General features: G+C 41.8%; 1 protein-coding gene across 1 annotated transcript in view; it reads right to left on the minus strand.

Annotated features, from left to right (window-relative positions):
- kcp (kielin cysteine rich BMP regulator) overlaps window positions 1-27543 on the minus strand; it is a 112084-nt gene that overhangs the window by 9717 nt on the left and 74824 nt on the right. The window contains exons 29-44 of the mRNA XM_061970459.2: window positions 27139-27221; window positions 26903-27076; window positions 22512-22691; window positions 22162-22426; window positions 15426-15508; window positions 15258-15351; window positions 15013-15186; window positions 14845-14927; window positions 10942-11062; window positions 10746-10828; window positions 10533-10632; window positions 7517-7605; window positions 4115-4217; window positions 1545-1687; window positions 1181-1353; window positions 993-1104 (exon numbers count right to left, since the gene is read on the minus strand). Of these exons, the coding sequence (XP_061826443.2) occupies window positions 993-1104; window positions 1181-1353; window positions 1545-1687; window positions 4115-4217; window positions 7517-7605; window positions 10533-10632; window positions 10746-10828; window positions 10942-11062; window positions 14845-14927; window positions 15013-15186; window positions 15258-15351; window positions 15426-15508; window positions 22162-22426; window positions 22512-22691; window positions 26903-27076; window positions 27139-27221 (2060 nt within the window). The remainder of the gene's footprint in view (window positions 1-992; window positions 1105-1180; window positions 1354-1544; window positions 1688-4114; window positions 4218-7516; window positions 7606-10532; window positions 10633-10745; window positions 10829-10941; window positions 11063-14844; window positions 14928-15012; window positions 15187-15257; window positions 15352-15425; window positions 15509-22161; window positions 22427-22511; window positions 22692-26902; window positions 27077-27138; window positions 27222-27543) is intronic.

A 27543-nucleotide genomic window follows, 5' to 3' on the forward strand; every position in this document is an offset into this window, starting at 1 on the left:
TACTGTGCAATCTACTAATAAAAGTTTCAATCAATCAATCAAAAGTGTGAAGGAAAAAAGACCCTTTTTTATTTCAACCGTACATCCCGTCAAAAGCCTAAAGACTGACTGCACAGTTCCTGTCTTCACAATAAAAGTGCCGCTCCATCGCGCCTGCACTTTCAAAATAAGAGTCTCCGAAAGCCAGCGCAAACAATCTAGCAAGCTACGGAGTTTGCCGCCAATGTATTTCTTGTAAAGTGTATAAAACCGAATATGGAAGCTGGACAAATAAGATGCCAAAAACCAACCACTTTCATGTGGTATTAGACAAAAAGGAGGAACTTTTTTTCTCCTCCATTTGAAAACGTGGACGTTATCATCACTACTGTCTGATTACAATCAATGCAAGTCATCAGAATCAGGTAATACACCAACTTATATTCTTGTCTTCATGAAAGAAAGGAATCTATATGTGTTAAACATGCATGTATATTCATTAAAACACATTTAACATGTAAACAAAAACGGCAAATTAAATAAATATAAATTATATACTGTATATATATATGTGTGTATATACAGTATATATATATATATATATATATATATATATATATATATATATATATATATATATATATGATATGTGTGTGTATGTTACTCATCAGTTACTCAGTACTTAAGTAGTTTTTTCACAACATACTTTTTACTTTTACTCAAGTAAATATTTGGGTGACTACTCCTTACTTTTACTTGAGTAATAAATCTCTAAAGTAACAGTACTCTTACTTTAGTACAATTTCTGGCTACTCTACCCACCTCTGGTGGTTAGCTGCTTTTTACTTTAATGACAGTCCACATTTGTCTGCATAGATCATAAAATGCTACTTCAACATTTGCCCGTAGAGTTAATAATAATAATAATAATAATAAAGGTTTTATGAGGGGAGCAGCTTGACACTGGAACTGACGGTTTTTTTCTTACGGACAACCTTATGAGTCCCACAAACCTTGACTAGCCAATCCTGGAGAAGCTGCACTGTGACATCACCAATTAGGACGGTCACCTCTTTAGTCCACGACACACCTTTACGGCCACGGTCTTCGTTAGTCACGTGGATGCTGCAAAACATCAGTAACAGTGTGACGTGGCACCTCCTGCTGTTGCCACGGTAACCTTCCGCCTCCTCCTTCTCACCTGAAGTCCCCGCCGTCGCAGTCCTGCGCCAGGACGTAGGTGCACGCCCCCTGAAAGTGCAGCATGCGGCCGTCGAAGGTGCGGTAATGAGGGTCGCCAAACGCGATGCAGGTGGCCGGGCGAGGGATGCAGTGAGGACAACACAAACCTGGAACAACAGCTGGCATCTCATCCTGATGGTAGGCACACACACACACACACACACACACACACACACACACACACAGATGATGAGGATACACACCCGAGAGAGATATGAACCGATCCAATTCAGAGGTCTTCGAGAGGTCTTGTACCGGGTGTGGTGCAGGTGTACCTAATGAAGTGGCCAGTGAGTGTAGTGTTTAGTGTGTTGTTCTTTTACTGTAGCACAGGTGAGTGGGGGGCAGCGTTCACTGCGACAGTGCACGTCTCCAGACACACAGGTACAGCCGGTGCACTCGTCCACCTGCCACTGTTCATCCGACTGGTACAACGTGCCCTGATGCAAACACGACACCCCGGAGTCTACAAAACACACACACACACACACACACACACACACACACACACACACACACACACACACACACACACACACACACACACACACACACACACACACACACACACACACATGATTAGATTGGTGTTTTTCCAATCTTTTTTGAGCCAAGGGACATTTTTTGCGTTGAAAATATCCGAAGGCACACCACCAGCAGCAGAAATCATTAAAAAAAACAAAACTCAGTTGACAGTAAAAAGTCGTTGTCGCAATTGTTGGATATGACTTTAAAGTATAACCAATCATGCATCAATATAGCTCTTGTCTCAAAGTAGGTGTACTGTCACCACCTGTCACATCACACCCTGACTTATTTGGACTTTTTTTGCTGTTTTCCTGTGTGTAGTGTTTTAGTTCTTGTCTTGCGCTCTTATTTTGGTGGCTTTTTTCTGTAGCAGTTTCATGTCTTCCTTTGAGCGATATTTCCCGCATCTACTTTGTTTTAGCAATCAAGAATATTTCAGTTGTTTTTATCCTTCTTTGTGGGGACATTGTTGATTGTCATGTCATGTTCGGATGTACATTGTGGACGCCGTCTTAGCTGCACAGTAAGTCTTTGCTGTCGTCCAGCATTCTGTTTTTGTTTATTTTGTAGCCAGTTCAGTTTTAGTTTTGTTCTGCATAGCCTTCTCTAAGCTTCAATGCCTTTTCTTAGGGGCACTCACCTTTTGTTTATTTTTGGTTTAAGCATTAGACATTAGGTGGTTCCTCTCTTTAAGAAGGGGAACCGTAGGGTGTATTCTAACTATCGTGGGATCACACTCCTCAGCCTTCCCGGTAAGGTCTATTCAGGTGTACTGGAGAGGAGGCTACGCCGCATAGTCGAACCTCGGATTCAGGAGGAACAGTGTGGTTTTCGTCCTGGTCGTGGAACTGTGGACCAGCTCTATACTCTCGGCAGGGTCCTTGAGGGTGCATGGGAGTTTGCCCAACCAGTCTACATGTGTTTTGTGGACTTGGAGAAGGCATTCGACCGTGTCCCTCGGGAAGTCCTGTGGGGAGTGCTCAGAGAGTATGGGGTATCGGACTGTCTGATTGTGGCAGTCCGCTCCCTGTATGATCAGTGTCAGAGCTTGGTCCGCATTGCCGGCAGTAAGTCGGACACGTTTCCAGTGAGGGTTGGACTCCGCCAAGGCTGCCCTTTGTCACCCATTCTGTTCTGAACTTTTATGGACAGAATTTCTAGGCGCAGTCAAGGCGTTGAGGGGATCTGGTTTGGTGGCTGCAGGATTAGGTCTCTGCTTTTTGCAGATGATGTGGTCCTGATGGCTTCATCTGGCCAGGATCTTCAGCTCTCACTGGATCGGTTCGCAGCCGAGTGTGAAGCGACTGGGATGAGAATCAGCACCTCCAAGTCCGAGTCCATGGTTCTCGCCCGGAAAAGGGTGGAGTGCCATCTCCGGGTCGGGGAGGAGATCTTGCCCCAAGTGGAGGAGTTCAAGTACCTCGGAGTCTTGTTCACGAGTGGGGGAAGAGTGGATCGTGAGATCGACAGGCGGATCGGTGCGGCGTCTTCAGTAATGCGGACGCTGTATCGATCCGTTGTGGTGAAGAAGGAGCTGAGCCGGAAGGCAAAGCTCTCGATTTACCGGTCGATCTACGTTCCCATCCTCACCTATGGTCATGAGCTTTGGGTTATGACCGAAAGGACAAGATCACGGGTACAAGCGGCCGAAATGAGTTTCCTCCGCCGGGTGGCGGGGCTCTCCCTTAGAGATAGGGTGAGAAGCTCTGTCATCCGGGGGGAGCTCAAAGTAAAGCCGCTGCTCCTCCACATGGAGAGGAGCCAGATGAGGTGGTTCGGGCATCTGGTCAGGATGCCACCCGAACGCCTCCCTAGGGAGGTGTTTAGGGCACGTCCGACCGGTAGGAGGCCGCGGGGAAGACCCAGGACACGTTGGGAAGACTATGTCTCCCGGCTGGCCTGGGAACGCCTCGGGGTCCCACAGGAAGAGCTGGACGAAGTGGCTGGGGAGAGGGAAGTCTGGGCTTCCCTGCTTAGGCTGCTGCCCCCGCGACCCGACCTCGGATAAGCGGAAGAAGATGGATGGATGGATGGCATTAGACACCTTCTTACCTGTACCCTGCCTCCCGCTGTTTCCGACATCTACAAAGCGATTAGCTACCTGCTGCCACCTACTGATATGGAAGAATATTACACGGTTACTCTGCCGAGCTCTAGACAACACCGGCACTCAACAACAACACATCATTTGCAGACTATAATTACTGCTTTGCAAAAAATATTTTGAAGCCAAATAGGTGAAATGAGATCATCTCCCACGGCACACCAGACTGTATCTCACGGCAAACTACAGTGGTTGAAAAACACTGTGTTAGATCACAGGTGTCAACACTATCACAAGTAGGATGCTTAATGGTTGTGTTACCTTGACATTCATGGCAGCATTTCCCTGCCACCTTCACTGCCTTCTGCTTGTTGAGACAAGGTGTAGATGAACACTCCTCAATGCTGCACTCAATGTAGCCGAGCTGAACACACACACAAACAATACAATGCTGATCATTTCCAACAATGTCTTAAAATATCTAAAGTCAAAAATACAATAGGCTCTATGTACATAATATTTATTGCTAATTCTATTATTGGCATAATTATATCTTATGATTGTGTTATTTACTTCACTTTAATTTATTTTGTAACTAATTGGCACTAATTTCTAAAAATCTGTTTTCACATTGACAATAAGGGACCTTTTTATTTTCCGATTCTTGTCAAAAAAGCCTAAAATATATCGTCCCTCGTCACATTGTGTTTCAAAGTTTGTAGCTTCAATCCAGCGCACGTTTTTTTCCAAACATATTTTAGCTAAAGGAAGTAAAATGTCAATGCTACAATAGCACAGTGTCCATGCACTCAAATTGTGTATTTTTCTCTCATTTGGTTCGGATTTTGGTCATTTATGAGAGTGTTTTTCAACCTTTTCTGAGCCGAGGCACATTTTTTTCATTGAAAAAATCCCAAGGCACACCACCAGCAGAAAACATAAAAAAATTAAACTCAACAGTAAAAAGTCGTTCTCGCAATTGTTGGATAAAAATTCTAACCATAACCAATCACTATAGCTCTTGTCACAAAGTAGGTGTACTGTCACCACCTGTCACATCACACCCTGACTTATTTGGACTTTTTTGCTGTTTTCCTGTGTGTAGTGTTTTAGTTGTTGTCTGGCGCTCCTATTTTGTTGTTGTCATGTCATGTACGGATGTACTTTGTGGACGCCGTCTGCTCCACGCGCTGTAAGTCTTTGCTGTCGTCCAGCATTATAATAACTTATAATAATAATAATAACTGGGATTTATATAGCGCTTTTCTAAGTACCCAAAGTCGCTTTACATGTGGAACCCATCATTCGTTCACACCTGGTGGTGGTAAGCTACTTTCATAGCCACAGCTGCCCTGGGGTAGACTGACGGAAGCGTGGCTGCAATTTGCGCCAACGGCCCCTCCGACCACCACCTGTCATTCATCATTCAATTCACCGGTGTGAGTGGCACCGGGGGCAAAGGGTGAAGTGTCCCGCCCAAGGACACAACGGCAGCTATTTTTTGGATGGTAAGAGGCAGGGAGCGAACCTGCAACCCTCAGGTTTCTGGCATGGTTGCTCTACCCACTACGCCATGCCGCCCCAAAGCATTCTGTTTTTGTTTACTTTGCAGCCAGTTCAGTTTTAGTTTCGTTTTGCATAGCCATCCCTACGCTTCAATGCCTTTTGTTTATTTTTGGTTTAAGTGTTAGATACCTTTTTACCTGCACGCTGCCTCCCGCTGTCGTCTGCATATTGTGATCACGAAAAAAATCATGTTCCTGACGTCTACAAAGCAATTAGCTACCTGCTGCCACCTACTGATATGGAAGAGTATTACACGGTTACTCTGCTGAGCTCTTAACAGCACAGACAATAATTACTGGTTTGCAAAGAATATTTTTAACCCGATTCGGTGAAATTACTTAATTTTCCACGGCACACCAAACAATAGTGGTTGAAAAACACTGATTTATGAGACAAGATCCTGTGTGCACCAGCTTAGATCAGCTTTGTCTGTGCTATCAAGTATGCATATCCAGTATCCAGTATGTATACATTACATGCAAACTTTTTTATAAATCAGATCTTATTTTCTATTGTTATGTCTACTTTATTTGATTAAAAGGAGTGTAAAGATGAAAGCAAGTCTAAATAAATTGACCATGATTTCATTTATATAAGCAATAAAAGGCTGAACCATCCATCCATCCATCCATTTTCTACCGCTTATTCCCTTCGGGGTCGCGGGGGGCGCTGGAGCCTATCCATAAGGAGTGAATACAATTCAAAATACTTCTTGGAAAACATACATACTGTAGAGCAGGGGTGCTCATTACGTCGATCGCGAGCTACCGGTCGATCTCGGAGGGTGTGTCAGTCGATCACCAGCCAGGCATTAAAAAAATAGTCCTAAAAATGAGCGATCATAAATCTTCACTATGACGTCACTTTGGTCACTTGATTGACATTCACGGCACCCGAGGGTCTTCTGAGATGACGCTGGCTGCTGCCAGCTCAGTAAAATTACCGACAGGAAGGCGAGAAACACTTTATTTCAACAGACTCTGGCGCCGTACCTGTCGTCAAAACGCCAAAGACCGACTGCACAGTTGCACAGTTGCGCTACCAAAATAAGAGTCTCAGAAAGCTGGCGTGCACAAGCTAGCAAGCTACGGAGTTTGCCGACAATGTATTTCTTGTAAAGTGTATACAAAGGAGTACGGAAGCTGGACAAATAAGATGCCAAAAACCAACCACTTTCATGTGGTATTGGACAGAAAGGAGGACTTTTTTTCTCCTCCATTCGAAAATGCGGACCTTATCAGCACCACTGCATAATCAATGCAAGTCATCAGAATCAGGTAATACACCAACTTATATTCTTGTCTTCATGAAAGAAAATAATCTATATGTGTTAAACAAGCTTGTATTATCTTTAAACATCTTTAAGTTGTTAACAATATTAACTATATGTGTTAAACATGCTTGTATTATCTTTAAACACCTTTAAGTAGTTAACAATATTAACTATATGTATTAAACATTCTTGTATTATCATTAAACACCTTTAATTCTTTAACAATATTAACTGTGTTAAACATGCTTGTATTATCATTAAACACCTTTAACTTGTTAACAATATTAACTATATGTATTAAACATTCTTGTATTATCATTAAACACCTTTAACTTGTTAACAAAAACATATATTTCATAAATAAGTAAATATAAATGATATATATGAATGAGGTAGATCCCCACGACTTGATGAATTGAAAAGTAGCTCGCCTGCAGAAAAAGTGTGAGCACCCCTGCTGTAGAGTATGAAACACTATTTAAAGCAAAAATAGAAAATACAAATACAGCATATATAATGAAAATAATAGTCCTATTTGTTGCTGTTTAATTCTATATTTTAAAGCTAACAAAAAATAAAAAATCTAACTAAGCCACATCAATAATTTAATTTAAATTATAATTATTGACTAAAAAAAAGGCTTTTTCAGTAAAAATAAGAAAGCCAGTAGGTTCAAACAGACGACAGTCGTGATTTTATTTGAGCTAACGATGTCCTTATTTTGATGTATCTCTCTTACATAACACAACATGTTGCTATCACTATCCAATCCAAAGTGTTTACATCAATAATGAGTAATGTTGGTTCACCATGTTCTTCATCTTGCAGAATATACACCTTAAAGCAGCACACAGCATGCGATGCAACCATGGTGCCTCTCTTACATTGCAGGTGCATGTCACGCAGTCGTCGTCGCTGTCCGTCCATCTGCTGCCGCTCGCCACGCGTCTCTTCTGACCCTCGATCACGCAGTCTGGACATGATCATCACAAGTGATCATGACTAGGGTTGCAAAACTCCGGGAATATTCAAAGTTGGAAACGTTCCATGGGATTTATTAATGGGAATAAACATTGAATGCAACATGCTAGATCTTGCAGCATGATTATTAGCTAAAACAAACTGATTTAATGCAAATTCGGTAGAATTTCAACCCTGTACTGTGCATTCCTCCATCACATGTGCAGATAATTCCCAGCATGCTACACACTACAGCAGGGCTATTGAGGCCACACTAGTATTTGAGCCCAAGGACTTCATCCAGTCAGGTAAGTGTTGATGGGGTAAATATATTTGATCTATGGTATTTAAGTGTAATTGCTTGTTACTGTATGACTGTAGACTACTCCAGCAGACTTACACTCAAGCTAGCGAGCTGTTCCTGCACTTGTTCAATGACTTTGGGGCCGACTTTGACTGTTTTTTGCTGGCTTTGGATGAGAGCTGTGATGTACGTGACACCGCCCAGCTGCTCATCTTCTTACGAGGGATAACTGCAGACTTTCAAATCACGGAGGAGCTGGCAGCCATGCAGTCAATAAAAAAGGGACAACCACAGTTAATGACTTGTTCACAGAGGTAAATACGTGTTTGGACATGTTAGGACTGAAATGGGACAAGCTGGCAGGTGTGACAACAGATGGTTGTCTAAATCTGACGGGGAAAAATGTTGGACTTTTAAAGAGGATGCAGGATAAAGTGACAGAAATTAACCCTGTGCAGAAATGGACATTTTTGCATTGTATTATATATCAGGAAGTGTTGTGTAAGACAGTGTTAATAATAAAAACCATCAAAAGCAATATGCTTTTGTATAAAGTTAAGTTAGGTTAAATGAAATTATTATTATTATTATTATTATTATTATTTATCTTACGGTATATCAAAAATAATATTGAGCAAAATTTTATTGAAATATTGTCGATGTGGCCCTCCAGCAGTGCTTGATTTGCTCATACGGCCCCCAGGTAAAAATTAATTGCCCACCCCTGATCTAGCCTATTTCTATTCATTTGTCCATCAGTCAAATATTTGTAAAGACTACTCCAATTGTTTACATACCTGCCAACTTTTGAAATCAGAAACACCTGGTAGCCAGGGTCCAGGGGCCGCAGCCCCCGGTAGGTCCAGGACAAAGTCCTGGTGGGGGGTACGGAGGGGCGAAGCCCCCCGACGCAAAATGATTGATTGCATTCAGACAGGTTAAAATGTTGCTAAAACCATCACTTTTCTATCAGTCACAGTGACTTTTCAAAACAAAAATATTACAGCAAAAATCATATGGGTTGATTGACATGTTTATTCTGTAAGCTAACTTCAATAGTTTGAAATTATTTTGACAGTTAATGCCAGTTATCCTGTCAACCTTTCACAAGACTTCAGTTTGTTAATTGAAAGTATAAACACTTTTTACAGTAAACAAATGGTAAAACAGTACTAAACAATTCCATTAAAAAGAAAATTGGTGTCATTATTAACTTTCTGTCCAAGCTTGTATAATCTACTGCCTTGTTCAATTGTAAAAAATATTCTGTGCCTAAAATTCACATTTCTATCACAATTTTCATACTGTAAACATGGTAAGCTAACTTCATTAAAATTAATAGTCCTGTCAATAGCATGGAATTACAATTCAAATGTAGTTTTTTTGTAAGCCTTTCAAAAGAATTCAAAATATGAAAAATGAATGACAATTAATTGAAGCCATCAGACACTTGAAAAGTGGCACATCACATCTCTAATGTAATCATTTGAACTTTTCAACAGAAATAGCACTGCAAAAATATTAAGGACATACTTCTGTATTTTGGTAGTTATGCTGTCAACATTTAACAAGATTTCTTCAACTTGGACTTGAAAGCATAAATAGTATAAACACTTTTAACAGTATAACAGTACTAAACAATTCCAATAGATAACATTGGTGTCATTACCTTTTTGTGGCTAAAATCCAAAATTTTTTTACTTTTACATCGCTAATTCCTCCGTGTCCGATCGAAAAATCTTGTCTGCACAAGGTGCAATTCGCGTAGTTTTCACCCTTTTTGGAACGGATCATTATTCCCGGATAGGCTTTTGAATATTCTTCACGGAATGACTGCAGTTTTCTTTTCGGTTTAAGACTCGTTTGCGATTTTTCTCCGGCTGATTCCATGATCGTTCGCTCGTTTGGAAACAATGGCAACTGGTGCCTCGTGCTTGGCAGCGGTGCTATAAATAGCCTCGCGCATGGCATTCGGAATGGCTCGATAGGAAGTTACGGGAAGCAGTGTCGATTGTCATTGTTGTTACGCGATTTCGTGAATAAAACTTAAAAAAAAAAGAACATTTTTTAATTAATGAAAAACCGTATTTTTTATCACTGCAACCGTAACCCGGAATAGGTTGATGAAAACCGTACTAATTACGGGAAAACCGGAGTAGCTGGCAGGTATGTGTTTAGCTGACTATTTATATCTGTGTGTGGCATTGCATTAGTGTTTTACAAGAATAAATAAATATAAAGAGAATAATGCCACGTACACCATCTGATGTGTGGAGACATTTCACCCCAACCAATGTAGGCGGAAAGGTGGTGTACATTTGCAAATACTGTGCAAAGAGCTACGTCAAAAATGCCACAAAGATGCAGCAGCATATAGACAAGTGCCCAATAATATAATATATTAATATGTAATACCCCATTCATTCCAATATATTCCCATTCATTCCCATGGACGGTGTTCAACTTTGAATAATCAAAAAATGGTCAATATTTCCAAACTTCCCGAGCTTAACTTCTCGTGGTAAATTTCCGGAAAGTTTACGGAAATTTTCAACCCCTTTGCAACCCTAATCGTGACTGATTATGGGAAAAGGTGAGAGCAAGGAGGAGTCATGAAACAACAACAACAACGTCACCTTTACACACAGGACAGCACGAGTCTGGAGGGGTGAACTGTTCACTGGGGGGGCAAGTCAGCGGGTGGCAGGCTCGATGAAGGCACGTCCATGTTAGATCCTAAACAACACCTTATTGTTTGACGACATTTTGATAGGAATTTCTGCATGTGTTGTGGAATTGAACATAAAACATTCATGTACGGTATAATAGAGCTTTTGTTGCATAAATACCTTGCACTGGCAGGTGAAACAAGGGTCATCTGTGGCCAGCACCTCGTTGCCTATCAGCGTTGCAGTGCAGTTACTGAGAGGCTCTGGACATGAACACAAACACACACACACACACACACACACACACACACACACAACCCCTTGACAATCAGCACAATTTCATTTATACTGCATGTTTTTCGCCGATGATACTGACGTGCGCAGACAGGACAGCAGGAGTCTGGTCCAGAGAAAAAGATGTTGTTCTTGGGACAGTCCACCAGACTGGGACATTGTTTACGATAACACCGCAGGTGCTGTTCTCCATCTGGCATCACCTGCAGTACACGGTACACGTAACACATGACGGTCCTGTATGTCCTTTTCAGACTTTACAGGTAAAAGCCAGTAAATTAGAATATTTTGAAAAACTTGATTTATTTCAGTAATTGCATTCAAAAGGTGTAACTTGTACATTATATTTATTCATTGCACACAGACTGATGCATTCAAATGTTTATTTCATTTCATTTTGATGATTTGAAGTGGCAACAAATGAAAATCCCAAATTCCGTGTGTCACAAAATTAGAATATTACTTAAGGCTAATACAAAAAAGGGATTTTTAGAAATGTTGGCCAACTGAAAAGTATGAAAATGAAAAATATGAGCATGTACAATACTCAATACTTGGTTGGAGCTCCTTTTGCCTCAATTACTGCGTTAATGCGGCGTGGCATGGAGTCGATGAGTTTCTGGCACTGCTCAGGTGTTATGAGAGCCCAGGTTGCTCTGATAGTGGCCTTCAACTCTTCTGCGTTTTTGGCTCTGGCATTCTGCATCTTCCTTTTCACAATACCCCACAGATTTTCTATGGGGCTAAGGTCAGGGGAGTTGGCGGGCCAATTTAGAACAGAAATACCATGGTCCGTAAACCAGGCACGGGTAGATTTTGCGCTGTGTGCAGGCGCCAAGTCCTGTTGGAACTTGAAATCTCCATCTCCATAGAGCAGGTCAGCAGCAGGAAGCATGAAGTGCTCTAAAACTTGCTGGTAGACGGCTGCGTTGACCCTGGATCTCAGGAAACAGAGTGGACCGACACCAGCTGGACTGTTGCTGAGTGGTCCAAAGTCATGTTTTCTGACGAAAGCAAATTTTGCATTTCCTTTGGAAATCGAGGTCCCAGAGTCTGGAGGAAGACAGGAGAGGCACAGGATCCACGTTGCCTGAAGTCTAGTGTAAAGTTTCCACCATCAGTGATGGTTTGGGGTGCCATGTCATCTGCTGGTGTCGGTCCACTCTGTTTCCTGAGATCCAGGGTCAACGCAGCCGTCTACCAGCAAGTTTTAGAGCACTTCATGCTTCCTGCTGCTGACCTGCTCTATGGAGATGGAGATTTCAAGTTCCAACAGGACTTGGCGCCTGCACACAGCGCAAAATCTACCCGTGCCTGGTTTACGGACCATGGTATTTCTGTTCTAAATTGGCCCGCCAACTCCCCTGACCTTAGCCCCATAGAAAATCTGTGGGGTATTGTGAAAAGGAAGATGCAGAATGCCAGACCCAAAAACGCAGAAGAGTTGAAGGCCACTATCAGAGCAACCTGGGCTCTCATAACACCTGAGCAGTGCCAGAAACTCATCGACTCCATGCCACGCCGCATTAACGCAGTAATTGAGGCAAAAGGAGCTCCAACCAAGTATTGAGTATTGTACATGCTCATATTTTTCATTTTCATACTTTTCAGTTGGCCAACATTTCTAAAAATCCCTTTTTTGTATTAGCCTTAAGTAATATTCTAATTTTGTGACACACGGAATTTTGGATTTTCATTTGTTGCCACTTCAAATCATCAAAATTAAATGAAATAAACATTTGAATGCATCAGTCTGTGTGCAATGAATAAATATAATGTACAAGTTACACCTTTTGAATGCAATTACTGAAATAAATCAAGTTTTTCAAAATATTCTAATTTACTGGCTTTTACCTGTATATATATATCCCTGCGACCCCGAAGGGAATAAGCGGTAGGAAATGGATGGATGTATATATATATATATATATATATATATATATATATATATATATATATATATATATATATATATATATATATATATTTATATTAATAAGAAATAATTGACTTTCAGTGAATTCTAGCTATATATAAAAATAAAAGAAATACTTGAATTTCAGTGTTCATTTATTTACACATATACACACACATAACACTCATCTACTCATTGTTGAGTTAAGGGTTGAATTGTCCATCCTTGTTCTATTCTCTGTCACTATCTTTCTAACCATGCTGAACACCCTCTCTGATGATGCATTGCTGTGTGGCACGCACAAAAGTGCTTTCATCAAATGCACTAGATGGCAGTATTGTCCTGTTTAAGAGTGTCACAACATTGCTGTTTACGGCAGACGGACTGCTTTACTGTAGACGTTCTTTATATTGTGGGAAAGCGGACTCAGGTCCGCATGGAGCTGGAGGGGGCGTGGCCTCCAGCTCCGCCTGAATTTCGGGAGATTTTCGGGAGAAAATTTGTCCCGGGAGGTTTTCGGGAGAGGCGCTGAATTTCGGGAGTCTCCCGGAAAATCCGGGAGGGTTGGCAAGTATGTCTTATTTACTCTTTTATTCTAGACTTCTAGAGTGTTTGATTATCACATCACTCTAAATGTATAGACTATAAAGTTCACAAACATTAAAGAGGGATGCTAGTGGGCCTTTTCTCTAAACTAAAACTGGGGAAATGCGTTCTGGGCTTCAGTACAGTGTTGATCTCCTGAAGACATGATTTTATTTCACACTTCCTTGAGAGAGAAAAAACGCCTGGTTATAGCAGTATGTGTGCTGTATATAGTGACATGACATATAATCATGTCATGTGTGCCTTCCTTAAGTTCCATGTTGTTATTATGCGGTTTGTTACTTATGTATGTTATATTGCAGCTATTTAAAACAGTTTTGTCAATTTGTTCTGGCCCAAAATAAATTGGCTCTTTGAAACATATCTTTGTCTTTGTGTGTTGTATGTACCGTATTTTTCGGAGTATAAGTCGCACCGGAGTATAAGTAGCACCTGCCGAAAATGCATAATAAAAAAAGAAAAAAACATATAAGTCGCACTGGAGCCCGGCCAAACTATGAAAAAAACTGCGACTTATAGTCCGAAAAATACGGTACACCACATTGCTTAGCAGAGTTGAGTGACGCAAATGCATGTCAAGTTGATCAACACATTGTATTATTCTCCACTGCAATAACAGTACTGAAATGAAAGCTAAAAGGGCATTAATGGGAGCCTTAGATTTTTTTTTTTAAAGTAGTAACTAAATAGTTACTTTTCACAGTAACACATTACTTTTTGGTGTAAGTAACTGAGTTAGTAACTGAGTTACTTTTGAAATAAAGTAACAAGTTACTGGTTTTCAGTAACTAACCCAACACTGCTAGTTACACAGTATGAAAACGTGCACACAGTGACTTCCTGTTCAGTGCAAAGTAAGTTTCAAATTAAAAGCACAGCTCTATTAACTTAAGGAAATATTTGCGCAAACCTTAATTGTCATCAACTTGTCATATCACAAAAAAATACTGCAGCAGCCCTGTTTGACAAGAGTATAATAATAATAATTATTATTATTAAGAGTATAATTGTTTTATAAAAAAACAAAATGCACAAATGGAGGAAAACAATGTCAACAAAAATCCTTTATTGTCGCCTGTTATTGTGCATCACCTAAGTTTAGTTTATTATTTCTTCGGTCCGTAGTCAACAAAATAAACAAACAGTTGTACATTCATAAACTGAAAATGTTGCAGACCGAAAGGGTTTAGGCTGAAGTTGAACACTTATTGCGCCTAACCCTATAAACAATGTCAAATACAAGATGAGCTTCCAAAAAGTCAAAAGTAATTTCTCCAGCAATGGCTTGGTTTAATTATGTCGCCAACCGCTTATTCGGATTAAAGTTGGCGGCTCATTTATGGAATTTTCATCATTCAAAATGTTGTTCAAAAAATCCGTTTTCATTGTTTTTAAAAATGCGGTTTTCATTGTTTTTGAAAAATATATTGATTTATGTAAAAAAAAAAAAGAAAAGTTTCCTACCTCACATGTGCAGACCTGGCAGGGGTCTCCAGCAGGATGGAAGCTGTCTCCTGGACCGTACACTCTGCCCTCAAACACACAGTCTCCAAAAAAACCCCGACGACCACCATATGAAACCCAAAAGATGGTGGACTATTACAAGACTTTAGTTAAGTTGATGTAGCCTACCTGCGCACACAGGACAGCACTCCCCGGGCACGTGGATGAAGTTGGTGCACGGAGACAGGCAGCGTATTTGGGAGCAGGTGGTCACCCCGTCCACGCACATGCAGCTCCTGCAGTGAGACGAGTCGGCGAACCAGCTGCTGCCTTCTCTATGCTCCTCTCTGTCAAACATGCAGCCTGCCAGCGACAGGTGTGTTTGTGCAGGTGGACTTGTTGACTCCTGCGCTTGAGACTGTGTTGGCGTTTACCTCTACATCGAGGACAGCATGCTCCTGGATCAGTCACGTGATTCATGCAGGTCAGCTCGGGACACTGTGAGGACGTGCACTGCACCTCGCCAGCCTGCAACATTTAACACGCTTGTTGGTGTTTGAAGTCAAACTGAACAGGTGGGAAGCAAAGACAATCATTCCTACCTGACAGGTGCATGTGGAGCAGTGCTTTGAACCCAGAGTCCACACCTCCCCGTCATTGTACTCATGTCCATCCAACATGCAAGCTAAGGACAAAAAACTCAGTGTTTCTAACTATTAACAGTCCTCCATCCATCCAACCATCCATTTTTCTACAGCTTGTCCCTTTCGGGGTCAAGGGGGGTCGCTGGAGCCTATCTCAGCTGCATTCGGGCGGAAGGCGGGGTACACCCTGCACTGCAAAAACTGAAATCTAAGTAAGATGAAATATCTCAAATAAGGCTGATATTTGCTTATTTTCTGTCTGATAAGATCATTCTTCTCTCTAAGCAGATTTTATGTTAGAGTGTTTTACTTGTTTTAAGAGTTTTGCTCCTAAATGATCTCAGTAAGATATTACAGCTTGTTGCTGAGATTTGATGACCTATATTGAGTAAAACATGCTTGAAACTATATTTGTCCAAAACACACCCAGCAATGGTGCACAGGAAGGCGGGGAAGAAGAGGGGAAAAGGCGGCCAAAATGGTCAAAAGTCCCAATTGTGTCCAAAATACCTCCCCGGGTTGCAGTCCCACGATTCCCGTTGCCGGCCGCACAAGTCCCGGGATGCAAAAAATGTCCAAAACGCACCCAGCAAAGTCCCACGGGAAGCGGGGGAGAAAAGTGAGAAAAGTCGGCAAAAGTCCCCAAAAATGTTAAAAATACCTACCCAGGTTCCAGTCCCACAAGTCCCGCCGCGCAAGTCCCAGGATGCCCAAAATGTCCATAACACACCCAGTCGAGTCCCACGGGGAGGGGGGATAAAAGTTGGAAAAGTTGACAAAAAATCCAAAAATGTTCAAAATACCTACCCAGGTTGGAGTCCCACAAGTCTTGAGACTTGTGGCACTCAAACCCGAGTGTGATTTTTTAATATTTTACCGACTTTTCTCACTTTTCTCCCCGCCTTCTCGTGGGACTTTGCTGGGCACGTTTTGGACATTTTGGGCATCCCGGCCGGCGGCGGCACTTGTGGGACTCGAACCTGGGTAGGTATTTTGAACATTTTTGGGACTTTTGCCGACTTTTCCAACTTGTATCCCCCCTCACCGTGGGACTCGGCCTGGTGTGTTATGGACATTTTGGGCATCCCGGGACTTGCGTAGCCATACATAAGATTTTATGTTCGAGTGTTTTACTTGTTTTAAGTGTTTTGGTCCTAAATGATCTCAGTAAGATATTACAGCTTGTTGCTGAGATTTGATGACCTATATTGAGTAAAACATGCTTGAAACTATATTTGTCCAAATGTCCAAAACACACCCAGCAATGGTGCACAGGAAGGTGGGGAAGAAGAGGGGAAAAGGCGGCCAAAATGGTCAAAAGTCCCAATTGTGTCCAAAATACCTCCCCGGGTTGCAGTCCCACGAGTCCCGCCGCCGGCCGCGCAAGTCCCAGGATGCCCAAAATGTCCATAACACACCCAGCCGAGTCCCACGGGGAGGGGGGATAAAAGTTGGAAATGTCGACAAAAAATCCAAAAATGTTCAAAATACCTACCCAGGTTGGAGTCCCACATGGAGTGCCACAAGTCTTGAGACTTGTGGCACTCAAACCCGGGTGTGATTTTTGAATATTTTACCGACTTTTCTCACTTTTCTCCCCGCCTTCCCGTGGGACTTTGCTGGGTGCGTTTTGGACATTTTGGGCATCCCGGCCGGCGGCGGGACTTGTGGGACTCGAACCTGGGTAGGTATTTTGAACATTTTTGGATTTTTTGTCGACTTTTCTTACTTTTATCCCCCCTCCCCGTGGGACTCGGTTGGGTGTGTTATGGACATTTTGGGCATCCTGGGACTTGCGCGGCTGGCGGCGGGACTTGTGGGACTGGAACCTGGGTAGGTATTTTGAACATTTTTGGGGACTTTTGCCGACTTTTCTCACTTTTCTCCCTCACTTCCCATGGGACTTTGCTGGGTGCGTTTTGGACATTTTTTGCATTTTGAACTCGTGGGACTGCAACCCGGGGAGGTATTTTGGACACAATTGGGACTTTTGACCATTTTGGCCGCCTTTTCCCCTCTTCTTCCCGCCTTCCTGTGCACCATTGCTGGGTGTGTTTTGGACATTTGGACAAATATAGTTTTGCCGACTTTTCCAACTTTTATCCCCCCTCACCGTGGGACTCGGCCTGGTGTGTTATGGACATTTTGGGCATCCCGGGACTTGCGTAGCCATACATAAGACTTTATGTTAGAGTGTTTTACTTGTTTTAAGTGTTTTGGTCCTGAATGATCTCAGTAAGATATTACAGCTTGTTGCTGAGATTTGATGACCTATATTGAGTAAAACATGCTTAAAACTAGAATATCAAGTGTTGTGTCATCAACACTCACAAGTATAAAGCTACTTTTTTAAAGTCATCATTTCTTATTTCAAGCATGTAAAAAAAAAATCATGACTTTGACACAATTGTGTCTCATGATTAAAACGGATGACAGCCAAATGGACTTTGCTGTTTTATTTTCAATGAAATACGTACTCACATAGTAGTACACTTGTTATTAGTGAGAATATACTTATTTTAAGCTATTTTTGGGTTCATTGAGGTTAGCTAATTTGACTTGTTTTGGAAAGTCTTGACAAGCCAAATGTTCTTGTTCTATTGGCAGATCATTTTGCTTAGTTCAAGTAAAATACCCCTCATTTTTCTATGTTTTTTCTTGTTTTTGAACACTGACTTTTTGCAGAGTGGACAAGTCGCCACCTCATCACAGGGCCAACACAGATAGACAGACAACATTCACACTCACATTCACACATTAGGGACCATTTAGTGTTGCCAATCAACCTATCCCCAGGTGCATGTCTTTGGAGGTGGGAGGGGCCTATTCCCAGGTGCATGTCTTTGGAGGTGGGAGGGGCCTATCCCCAGGTGCATGTCTTTGGAGGTGGGAGGAAGCCGGTGCACCCGGAGGGAACCCACGCAGTCACATGGAGAGAAAATGCAAGCTCCACACAGAAAGATCCCGAGCCCAGGATTGAACCTAGGACCTTCGTATTGTGAGGCGCACGTACTAACCCCAGTCCACCGTGCTGCCCATTATTCACAGTCCAAATGAATGTAATTACACACTTGTACAACAGTTAGAAATGTATAAAAAAAGTACTTTTACAAATGCTCTGTGCCGTTAATGACATTATTTGACAGCTACAGTTTGATCCTGTAACAGATTATTTTGACCATGGATAATTATACTGTAATTACAAATGTAAAATAGTCCATCACAATACAAGAAGTTTGGCTTGATTAGAAATGAACAAAAATACGTAACTGAATATATATTTTTAAATTGTATTTAATTTAATATAATTAAAAACTAATAATCTTAAAATAATATTGTGGTAGCCATTTTTGTGTTATTCATATTTTGGTAGTCCTGCTTATATTAAGTTGAATTATTTGTTGTTTAATGAATACTTGGGCCTACTGCGCTGCTGCACTTTGGTGGCGGTCATTGTGATGGTGATTGATGAATACCTCGGCCTACTGTGCTACTGCACTTTGGTGGCGGTCATTGTGGTTTTGGTAGCCATGTTTGTGTTATTTATATTTCTCTGGTACTGCATATATTACGTTTGTGGAGGGAGGTGTGGCCAGCGCGCTTGCAGGAGCAAAGGTCACCGCCGCTGTCGATGGTGCTGAGGACGAGCACCATCGGATAGGGGCGGGGCATGTGCTGACGGCGAGACACAGCTGGCAGGTGATTAGATTTCACAGGTGATACGTGTTAATCTAATCATCTGTTGTCTTTAACAGTGAGCGGCCGAGTGCAGGAGGAGGAGGAGGAGTATGGGAGAGACTGAAAAGTCGAGAACGAACGTTTGTCTGATGAGCTGTGGGAAAAAAAAATATTAAAATCCTTTGTCAACTCTGCACACCTGGCACGCGACTTCTACAAAGTTGTTATTTATTTTTTGAATCAGTAAGTCGTTTATGTTCTGTGTCATTTACAGCACCTGTGAGGAGAGCATGTAGGGGAGCACAGGTGACTCTGATTGGACAAATGTCGGGTGGAGAGACTGGCGCTGACAACATTCTTGGACCACTTGAGTTTAGTTTTGGTTATAGCTTTATATGTAGTTAAAGTATGGGCAGCACGGTGGTACAGGGGTTAGTGCATGTGCCTCACAATAAGAAAGGTCCTGAGTAGTCCTGAGTTCAATCCCGGGCTCGGGATCTTTCTGTGTGGAGTTTGCATGTTCTCCCCGTGACTCCGTGGTAGTGATGGGTTGATGAGGCGTCATGAAGCGTTTCGACACATTGCAAAACTGTATTGATACTGTGTCGATACTGTGTCACTAAATACTGACATCTGCTGGACATTAAAAATCCCTACAGGCAACCTATGGACCGACTCAACTGACACTGATTTGATGCCCTAGTACAGGGGTCACCAACCTTTTTGAAACCAAAAACTACTTCTTGGGTACTGATTAATGCCAAGGGCTACCAGTTTGATACACACTTAAATAAATAAATATATTGTCATTTGTAAGTTACACGTAAGTGTGATTTAAACAAGAATAGCTAAATAAATACATTTATATATATAAAAAAATGGGTATTTCTGTCTGTCATTCCGTCATACATTTTTTTTCCCTTTTAGGGAAGGTTTTTTGTAGGGAATAAATGATGAAAAAAACACTTAATTGAACGGTTTAAAAGAGGAGAAAACACGAAAAAAATTAAAATAAAATTTTGAAACATAGTTTATCTTCAATTTCGACTCTTTAAAATTCAAAATTCAACCGACAAAAAGAAGAGAAAAACTAGCTAATTTGAATCTTTTTGAAAAAAATAAAAAAAAAAATTTATGGAACATCATTAGTCATTTTTCCTGATTAAGATACATTTTAGAATTTTGATGACATGTTTTAAATTGGTTAAAATCCAATCTGCACTTTGTTAGAATATTTAACAAATTGGACCAAGCTATATTTCTAACAAAGACGAATCAGTATTTCTTCTAGATTTTCCAGAACAAACATTTTAAAAGAAATTCAAAATACTTTGAAATAAGATTTAAATTTGATTCTACAGATTTTCTAGATTTGCCAGAATAATTTTTTTGAATTTTAATCATAGTAAGTTTGAAGAAATATTTCACAAATAACCAGAAGCTAAAATATTTATTATTCTTTACAATAATAAAACAATTTTTTTACTTGAACATTGATTTAAATTGTCAGGAAAGAAGAGGAAGAAATTTAAAAGGTAAAAAGGTATATTTGTTTAAAAATCCCAAAATCATTTTTAAGGTTGTATTTTTTCTCTAAAATTGTATTTCTAAAAGTAATAAGAAGCAAAGTAAAAAATAAATGAATTTATTTAAACAAGTGAAGACCCATCCATCCATCCATTTTCTACCGCTTATTCCAAGTGAAGACCAAGTCTTTCAAATATTTTCTTGGATTTTCAAATTCTATTTGAGTTTTGTCTCTTTTAGAATTAAAAATGTCAAGCAAAGCGAGACCAGCTTGCTAGTAAATAAATACAATTTAAAAAAAATAGAGGCAGCTCACTGGTAAGTGCTGCTCTTTGAGCTATTTTTAGAACAGGCCAGCGGGCGACTGATCTGGTCCTTACGGGCTACCTGGTGACCGCGGGCACCGCGTTGGTGACCCCTGCCCTAGTATATACAATAATATAAACCAAGTCATTGTATTTCATTTAGGATTATTTCATATCTTTATTTAAATAAAATATATTTTTATCTTTTTTAGATACAGTCAATAAATAATGTGAACATGTATCATAACATGGAAATCTAAGAGAACGTGTTGTGGATGATTGTGGACTGGGAATTGTTTTAATTTTATTTTTTTACACATTTTTATTAAAAAAAAAAAAAAAAAAGTTTTTCCGACGTATTACATTTTAGACGATTTCTCTTCTTAGTTATTATTTCTCGGGCTGTAGAAAAGAGCCGCTCACAGGGCACAGAGGAGGCGACACAGTTGGCGTATCGGTCACGTGACCAAAACAGCTCATGATCGGTCACGTGACTTTCTAAAACCGACACAGGGTTTCGCTCTATGAGCTCGACGCATGCGCCGATGCATCGGTGTTGCCGGACCCATCACTACTCCGTGGGTTCCCTCTGGTCACTCCGGCTTCCTCCCACCTCCAAAGACATGCACCTGGGGATAGGCCCCTCCCACCTCCAAAGACATGCACCTGGTGATAGGTTGATTGGCAACACTAAATGGTCCCTCGTGTGTGAATGATGAGTGTGAATGTTGTCTGTCTGTCTGTGTTGGCCCTGTGATGAGGTGGCGACTTGTCCAGGGTGTACCCCGCCTTCCGCCCGAATGCAGTTGAGATAGGCTCCAGCACCCGGTGCGACACCGAAAGGGACAAGCGGTAGAAAATGGATGGATGGATGTAGTTAAAGTTGTTTTGTTAACATTGGAAAGAAAACCTTTTTTTTTTTTTGCAAATGAAGCTATTTTTGGAAAGCCTTAAGTTGTAGTTTGAAGTGCGGATGAAAGTGCACCACCTGCCCTGGCTCAGCCCTTTTGGTTTAGAACCTGGTAAGCTTGGAAAGGCCGATACAAATATGATAAGACATAAGGCACGAATCCTCTGTCCATTGAATCAAATATTGAAATGACCTGCTCTTGTACTGCAAGAATCATGTAAGAAAGGAATGTTGAAACTTCCAAAGATGTACAGTGCAAGATGGAGAGAAGTACCTGTGCACTCAGGGCAGCACTGGCCTGGCTTGGCGACGGCTCGGCTGCAGGGCGCAGGCGGGCACACGAGGGGCACGCAGGTGACCGTGCCTCTCACACAAGTGCAGCGCTGGCAAGGTTTGGAGGAGGGGGTGAAAGTGTGGCCGAGGAAGCGGACCACACCCTCATATAGACAGGCGTCACAGGCGGGGCAGCAGGTGTCTGACGGGATGGGGTGGGAACACAGGACTGGACATGGTCTCCTCAGACAGGTCACCACTTCATTCTAAAAGGGAACAACAGAGAAACAAAACTGATCAATTCTGAAATGACATGTGCGAGGTGTAAAAGGTTGGAATAAGCTGACTGACCAGGCAGGAGCAGGAGGCGCAGGGGTCGGAGGGTGAAGGGAAGGATGATCCTGACCGGTATTCCTTCCCCTGATGGAGACAAATCCCGGAGCAGACGGGGCAGCACTCACCTGGCGGGGTCACCGGATGCAAACAGGTGACGCTCGGACACGACACATGCACACACACCACGCCGCCATTCTGCACAGAGACAAGTGTCATTTTAGAACAAGACTGGCCCCGTGTCCACATGGTGGAAACCGGTTTTTCAACCACTGTGCCGTGAGATATTGTCCGGTGTGCCGTGGGAGATTATGCAACTTCACCTAATTGGTTCCAAAAATATTTTTTTGCAAATCAATAATTATAATCTGCAAATAATGTGTCGTTGCTTAGAGTCTGTGCTGTGTAAAACTCCACAGGGGAACCACGTAATACTCCATGTCAGTAGGTGACAGCAGGTCATACTTGCCAACCTTGAGACCTGGTGGTTGGGGCGTGGTTAAGAGGGGAGGAGTATATTTACAGCTAGAATTCACCAAGTCAAGTATTTCATATATATATATATATATATATATATATATATATATATATATATTAGAGATGCGCGGATAGGCAATTATTTCATCCGCAACCGTATCAGAAAGTCGTCAACCATCCGCCATCCACCCGATCTAACATTTGATCAGAACCGCATCCGCCCGCCACCCGCCCGTTGTTATATATCTAATATAGACGATGCAAGGCATTAGTGAGGTTATAAAGCTTTTGCCTGTTAAAGAAAGGAGACTGATCCAATGCAGCACAGACATTCGCGTGCCACGCTGTCACGACCCAGACGCACACCAGTGCGCAATCATATGGGAGCCACGCTGAGCGCACCTCCAAGCGCGTCTCGCTGCCGGCGACGGCCGGGTATATGGGCCCGACGCTCCAGCGCCATCCATTTTCAGGGCTAGTTGATTCGGCAGGTGGGTTGTTACACACTCCTTAGCGGGTTCCGACTTCCATGGCCACCGTCCTATCTGCTGTCTATATCAACCAGGGTAAGCCCCACCCCTTTCGTGAGTGCACTGCGCGCGGAGTGACCCCTGTTACGAGCCCCCGGCCACGGGGGTGGCGGGCAGGTAAGCTGCTTACCTGCTGCGCGTGACGCCGGCCGCGGCGAAGGCGGACGAGGCGGGGTGTCGGTGCGGTGGGCGCGGTGGTGACCCTGGACGTGCGTCGGGCCCTTCTCGCGGATCGCCTCAGCTACGGCTCCCGGTGGGGCCCTCTCGGGGGAAGGGGCCTCGGTCCCGGACCCCGGCGAGGCGTCCCTTCTCCGCTCCGTAAACGTGTCCATCTCTTTTTTTTTTCTTCTTCTTCTGTTGTGGCATATGCTGCAGGTGCCTGCTCGTTTTTCGTATGTGGGTAACAACATTTAACTATGTATATATATTTCCCAATTGGTTTAACTGCCACCCGCCTGAATCTATTTAAAATCTCATTTTTTTTTATTTCAACCGCCCGACCCGACCCGCGGATAAAATCTAATTTTTTTTAATTTCATGCGCCCGATCCGCGGATAATCCGCGGACTCCGCGGTTGTGCCCGCAAACCGCGCATCTCTAATATATACATATTTATATATATATATATATATATATATATATATATATATATATAAGAAATAATTGACTTTCAGTGAATTCTAGCTATATATATATATATAAATAAAATAAATACTTGAATTTCAGTGTTCATTTATTTACACATATACACACACACATAACACTCATCTACTCATTGTTGAGTTAAGGGTTGAATTGTCCATCCTTGTTCTATTCTCTGTCACTATCTTTCTAACCATGCTGAACACCCTCTCTGATGATGCATTGCTGCTTTCATCAAATGCACTAAATGGCAGTATTGTCCTGTTTAAGAGTGTCACAACATTGCTGTTTACGGCAGACGGACTGCTTTACTGTAGACGTTCTTTATATTGTGGGAAAGCGGACTCAGGTCCGCATGGAGCTGGAGGGGGCGTGGCCTCCAGCTACGCCAGAATTTCGGGAGAAAATTTGTCCCGGGAGGTTTTCGGGAGAGGCGCTGAAATTTCGGGAGTCTCCCGGAAAATCCGGGAGGGTTGTCAAGTATGCAGCAGGTACACTGCAAAAAGTCAGTGTTCAAAAACAAGAAAAAAATAAATTAGAGGTATTTTATTTGAACAGCAAAATTATCTGCCAATAGAACAAGAACATTTGGCTTGTCAAGACTTTCCAAAAGTAGTAAAATTCGCTAACCTCACTGAACCCAAAAATACCTTTAAAATAAGTATATTCTCACTAATAACAAGTGCACTTTTCTTGGTAGAAAAAAAAAAGAGATGTTTTTACTCAATATGTTGAAAAATATGAAGTAAATGCTAGTGCCATTATCTTGACATCATGATATGCGCTCGGCATCAGGATTTTTTTTTTCATGCTTGAAATAAGAAATGATGACATTAAAAAAGTAGTTTTATACTTGTGAGTGTTGATGACACAACACTTGATATTCTAGTTTCAAGCATGTTTTACTCAATATAGGTCATCAAATCTCAGCAACAAGCTGTAATATCTTACTGACATCATTTAGGACCAAAACACTTAAAACAAGTAAAACACTCTAACATAAAATCTGGTACTTGCAAGCGTATTTCTTCTTCTTACTCGTCGTCGCCATGTCTCTTCTTTGTTCTTCTGCTTGGTCTCCTTCCTGTTGTGTGTGCAGTTGTGCACTGAGCTCCAAAAGCCGTAGATGTTATCGTAGCATCCCGGAAGAGTTAGTGCTACAAGGGCTTCTGGGTATTTGTTCTGTTGTGTTTATGTTATTGTCGTTTTACGGTGGGGATGTTCTCCCGAAATGTGTTTGTCATTCTTGTTTGGTGTGGGTTCACAGTGTGGCGCATATTTGTAACAGTGTTAAAGTTGTTTATACGGCTACCCACAGTGTGACCTGTATGGCTGTTGACATTCACTTGTGTATGTGCGTGCTTGAAATTAATGTTATCATTAAACCAGTTAAAAGATCATACAACGTGTCAGCATTTCTTGACATCTTCGAGTAAAGACCATTGTTAAACCCGTCCAACGCTACATTATTATGTGACTGGGCCGGCACGCTGTTTATATGGAGGAAAAGCAGACGCCTGCACAGCATGCTGCTGTTAAAGGGTGAAGGTTTCAGGTGGAGGACGCTTAAGGCACGCCCCCAATATTGTTGTACGGGTGGAAATCGGGAGAAATTCAGGAGAATGGTTGTCCAGGGGGATTTTGGGAAGGGGCACTGAAATTCGGGAGTCTCCTGGGAAAATCGTGAGGGTTGGCAAGTATGTCCCGATATGCAGACCACAGCGGGAGGCAGCGTGGAGGTAAAAAAGGTATGTAATGCTTAAACCAAAATTGAACAGAAAGGAAAGGGAAAGGAAAAGGCAATGGCTATGCAAAACGAAAGTAAAACTGAACTGGCTACAAAGTCAACAGAAACAGAATGCTGGACGACAGCAAAAACTTACGGCGTCCACAAAGTACATCCGTACATGACATGACAATCAACAATGTCCACACAAAGAAGGATAGCAACAACGTAAATAGCATTGCTTGCTAACACAAAGCAGGTGCGTGGAATATCGCTCGAAGGAAGACATGAAACTGCTACAGGAAAACACCAACAAAACAGGAAGGGCCACCAAAATAACAGCGCAAGACAAGAACTAAAGCACTACACACAGGAAAACAGTTTCATTTTTTAACGTTTTCTACTGGTGGTGTGCCTCTGGAAAGGTATAAAAACAGTGGTGTATAAAAGGTACAAAAACAGTGGTGTATAAAAGGTACAAAAACAGTGGTGTATAAAAAGGTATAAAAACAGTGGTATATAAAAGGTATAAAAACAGTGGTGTATAAAAGGTATAAAAACAGTGGTGTATAAAAGGCATAAAAACAGTGATGTATAAAAGGTATAAAAACAGTGGTGTATAAAAGGTATAAAAACAGTGGTATATAAAAGGTATATAAACAGTGGTGTATAAAAGGTATATAAACAGTGGTGTATAAAAGGTATATAAACAGTGGTATATAAAAGGTATATAAACAGTGGTATATAAAAGGTATATAAACAGTGGTATATAAAAGGTATATAAACAGTGGTATATAAAAGGTATATAAACAGTGGTGTTTAAAAGGTATATAAACAGTGGTATATAAAAGGTATATAAAGAGTGGTGTATAAAAGGTATATAAAGAGTGGTGTATAAAAGGTATATAAAGAGTGGTGTATAAAAGGTATAAAAACAGTGGTGTATATAAAGAGTGGTGTATAAAAGGTATATAAAGAGTGGTGTATATAAAGAGTGGTGTATAAAAGGTATATAAAGAGTGGTATATACGCACCAGACACGAGCAGAGCTGACAAGCATCCACGGGGTCAGTGAATCTCTCTCCGTTGAAACAGTCCCGTCCCTCAAATGTGCAGCCGTCACACACGCCGCACGCACACACGTCCAGCGCCGGGTGAGTGCAGGAGAGGGCGGGACATCTTGGCCGGGCGCACACCACCTCACCGCTCTGTGGCCAACATACCAATGAGCACATGTGGTGGCAGTAAACAGGAAGCTTCTTTCACTCACTGAACACGAGCACTCTTGGCAGCCATCTTGTCCTCCTGCCAGGATCTGTCCATCAAAGTACTTCTCACCTTGGAAGTGACAACCTGCACGGACACTAAATGTCATCAAAGTACTTCTCACCTTGGAAGTGACAACCTGCACGGACACAATGCTCCTTTCACAAAGAACCACCCCAGAAAACACTTGCTTCTCCAACTACCACCATAATGACCAACAGTCAAATACAGTGGAAGTGACAACCTGCACGGACACTAAATGTTTTCACAAAGAACCACCCCAGAAAACACTACCACCATAATGACCAACAGTAGTGTAGTAGGCCTAAATATTCATTACAAACAAGGCAGAGGGTTTTTTTAATCATTCAAAAGTGTAGATAGACTTGTAAAGAACATCATGTCATGG

This window comes from Nerophis lumbriciformis, linkage group LG10, assembly GCF_033978685.3.
Source record: "Nerophis lumbriciformis linkage group LG10, RoL_Nlum_v2.1, whole genome shotgun sequence".
Taxonomy (NCBI): Eukaryota; Metazoa; Chordata; class Actinopteri; order Syngnathiformes; family Syngnathidae; genus Nerophis; species Nerophis lumbriciformis.